This window comes from Otolemur garnettii, unplaced genomic scaffold, assembly GCF_000181295.1.
Source record: "Otolemur garnettii isolate 467f Iridium unplaced genomic scaffold, OtoGar3 scaffold00175, whole genome shotgun sequence".
In the NCBI taxonomy this organism is placed as follows: domain Eukaryota; kingdom Metazoa; phylum Chordata; class Mammalia; order Primates; family Galagidae; genus Otolemur; species Otolemur garnettii.
Genome location: NW_003852570.1, coordinates 1,907,808 through 1,924,947, shown reverse-complemented (window position 1 = coordinate 1,924,947; position 17,140 = coordinate 1,907,808). Strand labels below are relative to the sequence as shown.

At 35.7% G+C, this 17,140-nt stretch overlaps 1 protein-coding gene across 1 annotated transcript in view; it reads left to right on the top strand.

Moving 5' to 3' along the window:
- The window catches only part of ATP7A (ATPase copper transporting alpha), a 164,029-nt gene that overhangs the window by 71,012 nt on the left and 75,877 nt on the right, over positions 1 to 17,140 (top strand). Inside the window, exon 2 of the mRNA XM_003800452.3 lies at positions 1,420 to 1,560. Within this exon, the coding sequence (XP_003800500.1) occupies positions 1,441 to 1,560 (120 nt within the window). The 5' untranslated portion in view covers positions 1,420 to 1,440. The remainder of the gene's footprint in view (positions 1 to 1,419; positions 1,561 to 17,140) is intronic.

Below are 17,140 nucleotides of genomic sequence, written 5' to 3'. Positions count from 1 at the left end.
AAGATGGAGACTTTACCTCCTTCATGTTTATATGGATGGAATTATAAAATTTTCTTCTTAGCAAAGTATCTCAAGAATGGAAAAAAAAAATTATCCAATGTATACAGTCCTGTTTAGAAACTAATCCATAGCTTTCATAGGAACGTCATAACCTAATTATGGCCTTAGAATATGGGAAAGGGGTTGGATAAGGGAGGTGAGGGGGATGGATGGGGGAGGGAGGGTGATTGGTGGGGTCGCCTCCATGGTTAATCTTACAAGGGTACAAGTGAATCTTTCTAAAAGCAGAGTATGATTGTCTTGACTCAATACCTAAGAAAATGACATGAAGTTTATGTTAACCAGTTTCATAAGAGTATTTCGAAACGTGTATGAAAATAGCACACTGTACTCCATGATTGCATTAATGTGCACAGTTATGCTATAAGAGTTTTAAAAAATGGAAAAAAATTTATAAGAAAGAAGTAAGGGAAATCAGATTATGTGTATATATATGTATATGATTGTAATTTTAAATATGGTGGTCAACACGGGCCTCAACAAGAAAGTTAAATTTGAGCAAATGTTTGAAGGAATCAAGTAATTTAGACTAGCAGATATCTGGAGGAATAAAATTCCAAACCAAAGGAATAGCTAACCACAATGCCCTGAGGTGACAAAATGAATAACTAGGAGGCCAGTACTATTGTCATAGAGAGGGGGTTGGTAAATGGTAAAGGTGGGGGTCAGATAGGTAAACTTGATGGGAGCAGGCTGGATCTTGTTAGCTGTTGTAAGGATGTTTGTTACTTTTGCTTATTTCTTAATTACATCTACTTCCAAATATTCAATGAAATTGTGTAGGGTGAATTTTAGTAATCAGGAATCCCCTCTATGAAGGGTAATTACTTTTATTATTCAAGTATTGCAGATTTTTGTATTTATTTATTTATTATTTATTTTGAGACATAGTCTTACTTTGTCACCTGTGGTAGAGTACCATGCTGTCATAGCTCACAGTAACTTCAAACTCTTGGGCTCTAGTGTTCTTCTTGCCTCAGCTTCTTGAGTAGCTGGGACTATAGGTGTCTACCATAGTGCTTGCCTAATTTTTCTATTTTTAATAGAGATAGATTCTTACTCTTGCTTGGTCTGTGCTCATATTCCTGAGCTCAACCAGTCCACCCACCTCAGCCTTCTAGAGTGCTAGGATTAACAGTTGTGAGCCCTTGTGCCTAGCCCCAGATTTTTTTTTAGCACAGCCATAGAAACAACTTTCCTTTACCACATCAAAGGTGACAAAAACTTTTCCCTAGGTAAGTAGAAGATGATACTGATCATATTTTATTACTAGCACATTTTTAACTGGTGACGTGGGAGAAAATTCAAGGTAAGATTATTTCCATAGCTGAATTTTAATGAGCTTATTGTTTCTAACAGGAATGTAAAGAAGAAATCAATATGAATCCAAGTATGGGTGTGAATTCTGTTACCATCACTGTGGATGGGATGACTTGTAATTCCTGTGTTTGGACAATTGAGCAACAAATTGGAAAAGTGAATGGTGTACATCACATTAAAGTAAGTTACTCTTTGAAAATTGAAGTCAAATGCCATTGACTAGAATTCTGCTAGGAATTTTAAATTACTTCTAGGCCAGGTTTGGTGGCTCACACCTGTAATCCTAGCACTCTGGGAGGCTGAAGAGGGTGGATTGCCTGAGCTCAGTTGTTTGAGACCATCCTGAGTAAGAGCAAAACCGCATCTCTATAAACTAGCCAGGCTGGGACAGCGCCTGTGCCTCAAAAAGTTAGGGCACCAGCCCCATATGGGAGGTGGCAGGTTCAAACCCAGCTGCATCAAAAAAAAAAAGAAAAAAATAGCCAGGCATTGTGGCAGCTATTCGGAGGCTGAGGCAGGAGGATCATTTGAGCTCAAAAGTTTGAGGTTGTGGTGAGCTATGACTCCACAGCACTTTACCAACAATGACAAAGTGAGACTCTTTCTCAATTAGAAAAATAATTTGACACTCTAGGGGGGTGAGGCGGGTGAATTGCTTGAGCTCTTGGGTTCAAGACCAGTCTGAGTAAAAAGCGACACCCCATCTTTACTAAAAATAGAAAAACTGAGGCAAGAGGATTGCTTGAGCTCAAGAGTTGGAGGTTGCTATGAGCTATGATACCACGGCATTCCATCCAGGGTGACAACTTGAGATTTTGTCTCAGAAAAAATAATTTAAATTACTTCTAATACTGAGATAGGAGCACACACATTGACACACTTGGTAATAAAGACTTCCATACTTCTAATCTTGAAGCTAGATAAGTTTTCTTTGATCTATTAATTCCTCTTTAAAAAAAGAAAAAATATACATATTTCAATTTTAAAAATATGAATGTGGAATCTTGACATCGTTGTGGTTGTGTATTTATAGATATGTGTTTAAATATTGATACTCATTTATATATACTTTTTGTTACTCTGAATCTTAACTAAAATATATGTTCTCAGAAAATGGGTTAGTGGGTTTTCCTTCTCTTTTATATTATGACAATTATTTTTCAATTAAAAATTAAAGTGGAAATATCTAGATAATTAGTAGTACACCTTTTTTGGTATGCCCGAAGAAGACTACATTATTATGAGCATCAACAACATTCTAAGTATACTATGGTTGAAGATGCCACTCATATAATAAAAAAGCCTTCCGAAGACTGCATGATATACCTGTAGTTATCCTAAGAATCTTTATGTGTGTGTGTCAGGAGTTGGAAATTGGTGGACTGCCTATGGGCCAAATTCAGCTTGCCACCTGCTTTCATATGGCTGTAATCTAAGAATGGTTTTTACATTTTTACATGGTTGAAAAAAATCAAAAGAAGAATAATATTTAGAAACATAGGAAAATCATACGCAATTCAAATTTCTGTGTCAATAAGTAAAGTTTTATTAGAGCACATCCACATTTATTCATTTATGTATTGTTTGTGGATGCTTTGCCACTACAGCAGAGTTAAGTGAGCCAAAATTAACTCTGTGACAGAGCCAAATTGTGGTGTCCTCATTGCTTCGCACTGTTGTTTGCCATTCTACAAAGCATAGCTATACTGTTATAACTTCACAGTGCATTGAGTGCCAATTGTATTACTTGCTATACCATAGCATTTTATTTATTTATTATGAATACATGCACATTATGTCAAAAAAAGAATAAAGAGAGAAAAAAGGAGTTTTGATATAGTACTTTTAGGGCATGGTAGAGTTTAGATTATTTTATTATTGAATTAGATGGCCCAGGCATTGTTTATTTTATAATGACATGAACAGTGCAGAACAATACACACTATATGTTGACATTACCAAACTAAGTATTCATCACAATGTTCCCAGCACTAAGTAAACGAGAAGGAAAAATGAAAATTTAAAATTAAGTATCTCATCGCAGCAGCATTTCTTCACAAAAATATAAAATGAAAATGGTGCTATAAACCAAAATAAGCTTCACCACTTTCTAGTAGGACTGTTCCTTATCTACAAAATTATGTTGATTGTTCTACATCTTTCACAGAAATATTGTGATGTAATATTCGTTACTCTTAATACTCTATCTCTAAACAAAAAATTTAAAAAATTCACTAGGCATAATGATGCATGCCTCTAGTTCGAGTTAATCAGAGACTGAGGTGGGAGGATGGCTTGAGCCCAGGATTCCAGCATTTCAGTGAGATATGATTGTTGTAATGCACTGTATCCTAGCTGATAGAATGAGGCCCTGTCTCAAAAAAATGCAATTACAGACATTCTAGTGGATGTATAGAATTATGTTAGTCATTCTTGTTTCCTTAATGGCTAACGATGGTGAGCATTATTTCACATGCCTGTTAGGTATTTGTATTCCTTCTATGGTGAAATGTCTGTTAAATCTTTTGTTAAATTTTTAGTTGTGTTTTTTGTTTTCTTATTACTGAATTTTAATTATTTGCGTATTCTGAATATAAGTCTTCTCTCAAATTTCTAAATATTTTCCAGGCTGTATATTTTTTGACTCTCTTAAAAGTCTCTTTTAGTGAGCAAAAGTTTTTTCTTTTGATGAATTCCAGCCTATACTTTTTTTCCTTATACAGCTCATATTCTTGGAGTAATATCCAAGAAATCTTTGCCTAATCCAGGGTCACAAAGATTTTTCTCCTATGTCTTCCTGTAGAAGTTTTATAATTTTAGATTTCTCATTTAGGTCTATGATCTATTTTGAATTAACTTGTATACATTATTTTGTATGGGTTGAGTTTAATTTCCTTTTTTGCATACAGATGTCTAGTTTTCCCAGCACCATTTGTAACTAAGTCTGTTGTTTCTTTGCTGAATTGCCTTTGTACTTTTTTTGAAAATCATTTGACCTCATATTTATTGGTTTATTTATGTACACTGTATTCTGATCCATTGATCTGTGCATCTGTCCTTTAGCCAATATCACACAATTTCCATTACTGTAGCTTTAATATAATTGCTGAAATCAAGTAGTATGATTCCTTACCTTTTTCTTCTTTTTCAAAATTGTTTTGTGTATTCTAGTTTCTTTTTATTTCCATATAAATTTTATTTTATTTTATTTTACTTTATTTTATTACTTGGAGATAGAGTCTCACTCTGTTGCACTGGGTAGAATGTAGTGGTGTCATCATAGATCACTACAACCTCAAATTCCTGGGCTTAAGTGAACCTCCTGTCTTAGCCTCCCGAGTAAGCATTTGCCATGATGCCTGGCTAATTTTTCTATTTTTAGTAGAGATGGAGTCTCTCTCTTGCTCAGGTTGGTCTCAAACTCCTGAGCTTAAGCAGTACTCCTGCCTTAGCCTCCCAAAGTGCTGAGATTATAGGCATGAGCCACTACATTCAGCCTTCTTTCCATATATATTTTAGAATCAGTTTATAAATTTCTATAAAAATATTTACTGGGATTTTGTTTGTGATTGTATTGATTCTCTAGATCCATTTGGATAGAGTTAGTATCTTCACAATATTGAGTTTTCCAATCCATGCACTTGTTGTATCTTTCCATTTATTTAAGTATTATTTGATTTCTTTTATAAGAGATGTGTAGTTTTCAACATTCTGTTTCTGTACATATTTTGTTAGATTTATATTTTAAGTATTTTGTTTTTTTGCATACTATTGTAAATGTTGCTAATTTTTAAATTTAAATTTAATTTCAATGATCTATTACAACAATATAGAAATACAATGATTTTCATATGTTGACCTTTTATCCTGGAACCTTGCTAAACTGACTTATGAAATCTATTGGCTTTTTCTGTAGATTCCTTGGGATTTTCTACATGAGCTATTATGTCATCAGGGTATAAAAATAGTTTTATTTCTCTCTTTCTAGTCTTTATCTTTTCTTTCTTTTTTTTTTTTTTTGCATTATTGAATTGGGTATAACCTCCATTATAATTAAAAAAATTAAGAAATGAGGTCATGCTGTTTTGCCCAGGCTGAATTCAAACTTCTGGGCTCAACCAAGCCTCCCACTTCAGCCTCCTGAGTAGCTGGGACTACGTGGAACTACAGGTGTGTGCCACTGTACCTGGCTATGACATTACAATTTTGAATAGAAGGGATGACAGTAGACAATAGAAGGGGGAATACAGTTAGTCATTTACCATAAGCATTGTGTTAGTTGTAGGATTTTTTTTTTTTTGAGATAGTCTCACTATGTCATCCTCTGTAGAATGCTATGGTGTCACAGCTCACAGCAACCTCAAATTCTTGGGCTTAAGTGATTCTCTTGCCTCAGCCTCCCAAGAAGTTGGGACTACAGGTACCCACCACAACACCTCACTTTTTTTGGTTGAAGTTGTCATTGTTGTTTAGCAGGCCTGGACTGGGTTCAAACCTGCCAGCCTCGGTGTATATGGCTAGTGCCCTAACCACTGAGCTATGGGCACTGAGCCAGTTGTAGGACTTTTTTAGGTGTTCTTTATCAGGTTAAGGGAGTTCCTAGTTTGCTGAGAGTTTTTAGAAAAATCATCAATGGATATTGAATTTTGTCAAGTGCTTCTTATGCATCTGGAGATGATCATATGATTTTTCTTCAGTCTGTTAATATAGTGAATTACATTGATTGATTTTCAAATGTTGAGCCAGCCATATATTTCCAGGATAAGTATCACTTGGTCCAGGAATACTTACTTTTAAATAAAAATTTCAAGCATAACACAAAAGTGGTGGCTGGTTAAAGTGGCCCACACTTGTAATTCTAGTACTCTGGAAGGCCAAGGCAAGAGGAGCTCCACTTGAGCTTAGGAGTTTGAGACCAGCCTGAGCAAGAGCGAGACTCCATCTCTATTAAAAATAGAAAAATTAGCTGGGCATTGTGGTAGGCACCTGTAGTCCCAGCTATTCAGGAGGCTGAGGCCAGAGGATCGCTTAAGCCCAAGAATTTGAGGTTGCAGTGAGGTAGGCTGGCACCATAGGACTCCAACCTGATACAACCTGAGATTCTGTCTCTTTAAAAAAAAAAAAGTAGAAAGTCTAGTACTGGGAACTACTCTGTACCTATCACCTTGCTGTTCATTTGCATGACATTGTCATCAGTTGAATTTGATAATGTGTTTTGCTGATAACTTCTAAGAGTTAGTCCAGGCTATTTTGCCTGTTGTAGGTCCCTGACTAATGGTTTGGAATTTCTGGGTGGAGCTTCATGCCAGTTGTCATTTCTAAGCATTTTGGCTGTCTCTTGCTCCCACCTCCACCTGCCTCTTTCCCTTGTCATTCTTTGTAATTCTTAATAGTGATTGTAGTGTAGATAGGTAATATTAGTACTCTTCCCCATGCTTCATTCAGTTTTGTTCCAAAACTATTCTCTCCCATTTCTTTATAACTTGTATCTAAGGATTGTTTAAAAAATTAAACAATCTCACTTTTTTGCCAAATGTTTGCAGATTCCTACTGTAATGATAATAATATATGGAAGATTTTTGTTATTGATTTTTTTTTTTTAATGGAGACAGAGTCTCACTTGTTGCCCTTGGTAGAATGCTGTGGCATTATAACTCCCAGCAACCTCAAACTCATGGGCTCAAGTGATCCTTTTGCCTCAGTTTTTTTCAATTTTAGTAGAGATCTGGATCTCATTCTTGCTCAGGCAGGTCTCAAATTCCTGAGCTAAAGCAATCCACCCACCTCAATCTCCCAGAGTGCTAGGATTACAAGTGTGAGCCACTGCATGCAGACTGAGTTGATTATTCTTGGGCGTGTTTATTTTTACTGCCAGGGTTTAATGAGTCAGTCATCAGATGTGTCATTTTAGCTATGTTCTCATTTTTGCAATGTACTTGTCATTTTAATATATTAAAGTTTTCACTATCATTAAAATTACTTTATACTACCAATGGTAGTTCTATTTACTAGAGATTTTCTGTAATTTTGCTTTTGTGCAATGTTCATTACAGTGATGATGGAAAGTAATGCCACTTAGGAATTTGATCAACTTGCATCAGTCCCAGAATGGTTTTCCTATGACTAGATGAGATCCACGTGCAACAAAATACATTTCTAGACATACTACCCAGAGCAGATGTTAATATTCTAAAGGGAACTTTATCCAACTGGACATCAGATTTAGCACAAGATTTAAAATTAGGTATCAGATGGATTCTTTGTAGTTATCAGAGGTGTATTATATTTTTAGGTGCATAAATCATGACATTGGGGTTAGAATATTTTGTGTGTCTCCAGATCAGATACTTATGGGAGCATTATTTTTTATTTTTATTTATTTATTTGTTTATAAATTTACTTATTTGTTTATTTATTTTTGAGACAGAGTCTCACTTTATTGCTCCAGGTAGAGTGCTATTGCATCATAGCTCACAGCAACTTCAAATTCTTGGGCTCCAGTGATTATCTTGCTTCAGCCTCCCAAGTGTCTGGGATCACAGGCGCCTATACAAGACTTGACTATTTTTAGAGATGGGGTCTTGCTCTGGCTTAGACTGATCTTGAACTTGTGAACTGAGGTGATCTGTCCCCCTTGGCCTCCCAGTGTGCTGGGATTACAGTCATGAGCCATCACGTCCGGCCTGAGTGCTGAGGTGTCACAGCTTATAGCAACCTCAAACTCTTGGACTTAATTGATTTTCTTGCCTCAGCCTCCCAAATAGCTGGGACTACAGGCCCCCACCACAATACCTGGCTGTTTTTTTGCTGCAGTTGTCACTGTTGTTTAGCAGGCCAAGTTTGAACCTGCTGCCTCACTGTATGTGGCTGGCGCCCTATCCACTGAGCTATGGGTACTGAGTCGGAAGCATTACTTTTTAATTATTCTTAATCTGAACATTGTTTTTTATCCATTTATTCTTCAGAGATTTTAAAATACTTTTGGCTTTTCAATAAAGTATAGGATTTATAATTTCTTATCCCTATAGTATTTCTGTCTATAATTCTGACTTTTTATAGTGTCTGGAGTAGATTGACTTAAATTAGTCTTGTTTTTATTACAAGAATTGGCTAATCAGCACATCATGATTCTCTATGAAGTCTAATAACATTTCATTAATTCAAGAGTCATATGAAGTGTGGTGCTAGTACGTAGGCAATTCTTTTTTTAATGTATGTGTTTCACACTCTTGGCCAGAGAGGACAAAGTAAGTTTTAGATCCATTTTACTATATGTCTAGGGTAAAGCAATGTTTCTTACTTGTTGACTATACATTCTGATTAGCTAAGACTGTATTGAATGTTATGGCTAGAAAAGCTTCATTTATATAGTATAAGATTCCTTCTCTTAAGTTCTCTGTCCTGTAGGCATCCAGGTTAATACATAGATATGAAATTTCAATTTTCACTTGCTCCAAAGTAGGGTTTTCTTTTGTTTTCACCACTTACTTTGGTGTAACTCCTATCTTAGAGGCTTCTGCACTGCTTCTTCCCTACCACATCCCCCAACAGGAATATGTTGCCTTTAATTTGCTCAGGGGAAAGAGCCACTTTGGAAAAGATGAGAGACGAAAAGTAATTATTTCATTTATTTACTATACTGTAGGCTTTCTTAAATGAGTTTATCTTCAAAATATTCAAATTTATAAAAACATTTTATAATTTTTTTACTAATCAGCTATCCCCAAATTAGAAGGGTATTATTGATTAGGAAAGAGAATAGCAAAAGTAGCTCTGCAACTTATAATCCTAAAGCTTTGAAAATGAGTTGTTTAATTTCGGCAAGTAAGGCTGGGCAAGGTGGCTCACACCTGTAATCCTAGCACTCTGGGAGGCTGAGGCGGGTATATAGCCTGAGCTCACCAGTTCGAGACCAGCCTGAGCCATAGTGAGACCCTGTCTCTAAAAATAGCCCAGCGTTGTCACAGGTGCTTATTGTCCTAGCTACATGGGAAGGCCGAGGCAAGAGAATCGTTTGAGCCCAAGAGTTTGAGGTTGCTGTGAGCTGTGATGTCACAGCACTTTACTGCAGGTGACAAAATGAGACTCTGTTTCAAAAAAAATTTAAGAGACAGAGTGTTAGTTTGTTGCCGTTGGTACAGTGCCGTGGCATCACAGCTCAGCAACTTCCAGCTTTTGGGCTTAGGCAATTCTCTTGCCTCAGACTCCCAAGTAGCTGGGACTACAGGTGCCCACCACAATGCCTGGCAATTTTTTGTTGCAGTTTGGCCAGGGCCGGGTTCGAACCCACCATCCTTGGTATATGGGGCGGGTGCCCTACTCACTGAGCCACAGGCACCACCCAACAACAACAACAAATTAATTTCAGTGAGTAGTAAGTATGACACCAGTACTTGATTTATCCTCATACAAAACCAGTTAAACCTCCTCTACCTGATCTTAACATCAGGTGGGGCTGATGTTAAGGGCCAGAAGAGAAGCTGAATCTTACTAATTATATAGTAGTGTCTGAGCTAATTGCAGAAATGCTATTTTAGCCATCTAGTTCAAATAATATTTTGCCAAATGACGTAGTCTACTGACTAGTAATGTATTTCCCAAAACCCTTAACTCTGTCTAGCAAACTATTGTAGGTGGATATTTGTTTTATTCCAATATATCCATGTCTAACTATATAGGACTAGACTCTGATTTGATATTTGTAAATACACTCCTAACTTCCCCAAACTGTTTAAACCCACTCATATGTAAGACTGTTATTTCTACTGTATCTTCCCAGAATTCATCACTGCTTAATAAGGTCTGTTTAAGGTCAGACAAATGTAATTGAATTTTGATTACACTGTAAATGAAGAATAGCAATATGATATGAAAGCACTTTGTGTTATTAACAGTGATATATGTGAATGCTAGTTACAGATACTCAAGGCTACACTTTCCAGGGTATTTAATAATTGGATTGCCAAAAGTAAAGTAAACACTTTTTTCCTGCCTTCTCTAGTTCTGCTTCTTTCAATCAAAAGCCCGAGTGATAATAGGGTATATCAGTGACCTTTATTCTTTTTTTCTTCCTTTAAAATTAAAAATTACTTAGTGTTAAGTCTTCTAGGCCCATGGATAGATTTCCTGTAGTGTTAATGAAACTTAAGCTTCAGAGCCATTCTTTTGCATTAACCTCTCTTTAAGACTTTGGTAGAAGGCTTAGTAATGTGTTTACATGGTCATGTGTTTATGTACAGTTTGCAAAAGGAAAATAATTTAACCATAATTGTTTAAGACCGCAGTTCATTTCTACTTGGACACTCCTTCTATTAGACCTCTTCTTTATGTTGGGTGGTATTTAAGTGGCTGTAAACATTTTGGGGATCTGACTAAGGGTAGGTATGTTAGTTTAGGATTGGTAGACTGCTTGACTATGTGTGGTTCTTAGTCATATCTGTGTCTAGTGGAGTTTTTGCTAGGAATGCTGGTAAAATATTTGCTTCCCATAATACCCCTGCCACCTACCTCAGCTTCATGACATGAAGGTAAGTCTAGTTTAAAATTGGTAAATGTGTGTTATCAATTCAAAGAGTATGTGGGACTAGTCACCATGCAAGTAAACTTGAAATACCGTGAAATTTTACAGTTTATGGATGAAGGAAACTATATTTTACCCAAATTTGACAATAGCTCTAAAAAATTAGCAGTATCCAGTTGTGATGTTGAAAGGAAAATTTCCAAACTATCATTAATAAAAAAAACATTTTAATCCAGAGAAAATACTGAATTATTTTTCTTTTCTTTATATAGAAAGGGTTTTACAAAGTCATTGTCAAATGAAGCAACTAATCAAAAAATATATGCCCAAAAATGTAGGAAAAGAAAGTCTTAAAGAAGTATATTAGGCAATATTAATAAAAATGTTATTTTTGTGATATTTGTTCACTTAAAAAAATTTGTAACTTGTGATATTGTTATTCAGAATATTTTCTTTTGTATAGAGTTTTGTTATTTATAGTTTTATATTATTCTTAAAGAAGACCTTCCAAATTATTTCAGATTCAGAAGCCATAAAATTTGGATTTTCCTCTTTCTAGATGCCATATGGAAAACTATCCTTGTCCAAACTTAATTTATGGTTAGAATACAGCTCAATATGATAATATGTAAAAAATTAATCACATTTTTTTGAGACAGAGTTTCTCTTTTTTGCTTGGTCTACAGTATGGTAGCTTCATTATGGCTCACTCCACCTTAAACTCCTGGGCTGAATCTTTCCTTCTTCCTCAGCCTCCTGAGTATCTGAGACTACAAGCACATAGCACTACATCTGGTTAATTTTTGTATTTTTGATGAGACAGGCTCTTCCTGTGTTGCCCAGGTTGGTATAAAACTCCTGGGCTCAAGTGGTCATCCTGACTCAGTCTTACAAAATGCTAAAATTATAGAAATGAGCCATGGCTCCTGGCTTTTTTGATGACTTTTTAAAAAATGTTAAGGTTTAAAATTTCTAGACAAAAAAATGATTAACTAATACCTTTTGTAACAACTTAATTGGAACTGGAGACCATTCTTCTAAGTATTGCAAGAATGGAAAAACAAACACTACATGTAGTTACTATTAAATTGGAACTAATCGGGGCATAGACAAGATGGCCAACTGGAGCCAGCTTTCCACAGAGGCTCTCTCTCATCCAGAAGGAGAATTAAGGACAGAAGTTGAGCAAGTAAGCTGATGGTGTGGATCTGAGCCAAGAGAGAAGGTGGAAGAATGCACATCAACCCTGCTGAGGCGAGCTGTGACCCCAAGGAGAAATTCAATACTTTAATGACATTCACAGGTTGAAGAAATTTGCCATAACTAAACCCACTCTCCAGGATATTCTCAGACCAATCTTCCATAATGACCAACACAATCCTCCACCAGAAAATTAAACTCACTCAGAAACTTTTGATCAAATTCCAACTTCCACAGTGGCAAAAGGATTAAAAGTGTCCAGTGGACATTCAAAAAAACTTGATAGCCCAAATTCTACAGGGCTTATCAATATTCTCAATTAATGTGAATGACTGAAACTGTACTCTAAAGAGGCACAGGTTGGCTGACTGGATACAAAAACTCAGGCCAGATATCTGCTGTACACAAGAATCTCTTCTTACCCTAAAAGATAAATATAGACTCAGGGTGAAGTGATGGTCATCTATATTTTAGGCAAATGGAAATCAGAAAAAAGCAGGTGTTATGATTTTATTTGCAGATACAATAGGCTTATAACCAGCAAAAGTAAGGAAAGATAAGGATGTTCACTTCATATTTGTTAAGGATAACAGTCAACATGATGAGATTTCAATTATTAACAGTTATGCACCCAAGCACAATGCACCTCAATTTATAACAGAAACTCTAACAGACATGAGTAACTTGATTTCCTCCAGCTCCATAATAGTCGGAGATTTTAACACTCCTTTGGCAGTATTGTATACATCCTCCAATAAGATGCTCAGCAAAAAAAAATTTAGACTTAAACTTAACCATTCAACATTAGGATTTAACGGACATCTACAGAACATTTCATCCTAACAAAACTGAATACACATTATTCTCATCAGCCCATGAAACATACTCCAAAATTGATCACAACTTAGGTCACAAATTTAACCTCAACAAATTTAAAAGAATAGAAATTATTCCTTGCATCTTCTCAGACCATCATGGAATAAAAGTGGAACTCAGTAACAACAGGAATCTGCGTACTTATACAAAAACATGCAAGCTAAACAACCATATGCTGAATGATAGATGGGTTATAGTAGAGGTTAAGAATGAAATTACAATGTTTGTGGAACAAAACACTAATGAAGACACAAATTATCAGAACCTCTGGGATACCATACAGGCAGTCCTAAGAAGAAAAAGTACAGCACTGCAAGCCTTCCTCAAGAGAATGGAAAGAGAGGAAAGTAACAACTTAATGGGACATCTCAAGCACTGGAAAAGGAAGAACATTCAAATCTCAAACCCAGCCAAAGAAAAGAAATAATTTTCTTAATAATAATAACCAAAATTATTGCAAAATTAAATGAAATTGAATATAAACAATACAGCAGATCAATAAATCAAGAAGTTGGGTTTTTTAAAGAGTCAATAAAACAGATAAACCTTTGGCTAACCTAGCCACAAATAAAAGAGTAAAATATCTAATTTCATCAGTCAGAAATGGTAAAGTTGAAATAACAACAGACTCTTTAGAAATTCAAAAAAATCCTCAATGAATATTCCTTTATTCTCAGAAATATGAAAATCTGAAGGAAATTGGCCAATATATGGAAGCACACCACCTTCTAAGACTTAGCCAGGATGAAGTGGAACTGTTTTACAGGCCTATATCAAGTTCTGAAATAGCATCAACTATACAAAATCTCCCTAAAATGAAAAACCAGGGACCAGATGACTTTACATCAGAATTCTACTAAACCTTGAAAGAGGAACCAGTACCTATATCACTCAACCTTTTGCAAAATATAGAAAAATAAGGAATACTCCCCAATACATTCTATGAAGCAAACATCACCTTGATTCTCAAACTAGGAAAAGACCCAACAAGAAAAGAAATTTATAGACCAATATCACTAATCAATATTGATGCAAAAATATTTAGCAAGATCCTAACAAACAGAATCCAGCAACATATCAAACAAATCATACACCATGACCAAGTGGGTTTTATCCCAGTGTCTCAAGGCTGGTTCAATATATGTAAATCTGTAAATATAATTCATCACATAAACAAATTAAAAAACAAACAGCATATGATTGTCTCAATTGATGCAGAAAAAGCATTTGATAATATCCAGCACCATTTCACGATCAGAACAATGAAGAAAATGGGTATAGAAGGGACATTTCTAAAACTGATAGAGCCCATCTACAGCAACCCCACAACCAATATCATATTGAATGGAGTGAAAATGAAATCATTTCCTCTCAGATCAGGAACCAGGCAAGGTTGCCCATTGTCTCCACTGCTTTTTAACACCACAATGGGAGTCTTAGCCCTCACAAGTAGGGAAGAAAAGGTGATCACGGGTATCTATATAGGGTTGGAAGAGATCAAACTTTCATTCTTTGCAGATGATATGATTGTATATCTGGAAAACACCATGGTATCTATTACAAAACTCTTAGAAGTGATCAAGGAATACAGCCATGTCTCAGTTTACAAAATCAACACTCATAAATCTGTAGCCTTTATATATACCAACAGTAGTCAAGCTGAAAAAACAGTCAAGGTCTCTATTCCATTCACAGTAGTGCCAAGAAGATGAAATGTTTGGGAGTTTTGCTAACAAAGGATATGAAAGATTTCTATAAGGAGAACTATGAAACTCTATGAAAACAAATAGCTGAAGATGTTAGCAAATGACTCTGGGAAGTCAACATTGTTAAAATATCCATACTACCCAAAGCAATATACAATTTTAATACAATCTCTACTAACACTCCACTGTCATACCTTAAAGATGTCAAAGAAATAATACTTCATTTTATATGGAATCAGAAAAAACCTCGAATAACCAAGACATTACTCAGAAATAAAAACACAACAGGAGGAATTATGCTACCAGACCTCAGACTGTTCTATAAATTGATAGTGATCAAAAAGCATGGTACTGGCACAATAACAGAGAATTAGATGTATAAAACAGAATAGAGAACCAAGAGATCAACCCAGCTACTTACTGTTATTTGATTGTTGACAAGCCAGTTAAAAACATTCAGTGGGGAAAAGAGTCCCTATTTAGCAAATGGTGCTGGATGAACTAGCTGGCAACCTATAGAAAAGACTGAAACTGAACTCACACCTTTCACCACTAACTAAGGTAAACTTTCCCTGGAGTAAAGATTTAAAGTTAAGAAGACATGAAACTCTAAAGATACTAGAAGAAAGTACAGGGAAAATTCTTGAAGAAATTGGCCTGGGCAAATTTTTTGTGAGGAGAACCCCACAGGCAGTTGAAGCAGCATCAAAAATGTACTACTGGGACCTGATCAAACTAAAACCTTCTGCACAGCCAAGAACACAGTGAGTAAAGCAAGTAGACAGCCCTCAGAATGGGAGAAGATATTTACAGGATATGTCTCCAGCAAATGTTTAATAACCAGAATCCGCAGAGAACTCAAACAAATGAGCAAGAAAAGAACAAGTGATTCCATCTCAGGGTGGGCAAGGAACGAAGAGAAACTTATCTGAAGAAGACAGGTGCACAGCCTACAGACATATGAAAAAGTGCTCATCATCCTTAATCATTAGAGAAATGCAAATCAAAACTACTTTGAGATATCATTTAACTCCAGTAAGATTAGCCCACATCATAACCCCAAATCAGAGATTTGGCATGGATGGGGAGAAAAGGGAACACTTCTATATTGCTGATGGGAATGCAAACAAATACATTCCTTTTGGAAAGATGTTTGGAAAACATGTAGAGATCTAAAAATAGGCCTGGCATTTGATCCTACAATTCCTCTACTAGGTATATATCTAGAAGTCCAGAAATCACATTATAACAAAGATATTTGTACCAGAATGATTATTTCGGCCCAATTCATAATTGCTAAGTCATGGAAGAAGCCCAAGTGCTCATCGACCCATGAATGGATTAATAAATTGTGGTATATGTACACAATGGAATATTATGCAGTCTTAAAGAAAGGTAGAGACTGTACCTCTTACATGTTTACATGGATGGAACTGGAACATATTCTTCTTAGCAAAGTATCACAAGAATGGAAAAAAAAGTATCCAGTGTACTCAGCCCTACTACGAAACCAATTTATAGCTTTTATATTAAAGCTATAACCCAATTATAGTCCATGAAGAAGGGAAAAGGGTCGAGGAAAGGGGGGGGGAATGGGTGGAGGGTGGGTAATTTGTAGGACCACACCTACGGTGCATCTTACAAGGGTACATGTGAAATTTACTAGTTTTAGATAATAAATGTCTATATGCATTAACTAAAAAAGGCCATGAAGGCTATGTTAACCAGTTTGATGAAAATATTTCAAATCGTATATAAAAACAGCACATTGTACCCTATTATTACATTAATGTACACAGCTATGATTTATTAAAAACAAATTGGAACTAATCAGTCAACACCCTTGTATAGTTATGGTAGCAAAACCCAACAGAAATTAAGCAAATAGAGGGGACGGAATGGTTAAATTCACACGTAATGGGTACAGTGGATGCTACCTGCGTAATGGACACACTTGCAACTTTAACTCCAACTGTTCAAAAGTAATTCATATATCCAAAACATTTGAGCCACCATAATATTCTGAAGTTCAAAATAAGATAAAGTGAGATATTGGTAGATATTGTTGAGTGCCTTTTTAAAAAAATTAACTAATAACTATGTACATTAATGCAATTCTGGGGTATATTATGGTGTTTTCTTATACAATTTGAAATATTTTCATTCAACTAGTTAATATAGCCTACATGTCATTTTCTTAGTTATTGTGTTAAGACAGTCATATTCTACTCTTAGAAAGATTCACTTGTACCCTTGTAAGATACACCATAGAAGTGATCCCCCAATCACCCTCCCTCCACCCATTTCCCCCTTCCTTCTCCCTCCCCCCTCCCCGTATACTTAGGCTGTTATTAGGTTATCATAATAGGGCTGTGTACGTTGGATACTTTTTCTTCCATTCCTGTGACACTTTGCTAAGAAGAACACTTTCCAGCTCCATCCATGTGAACATGAAGGA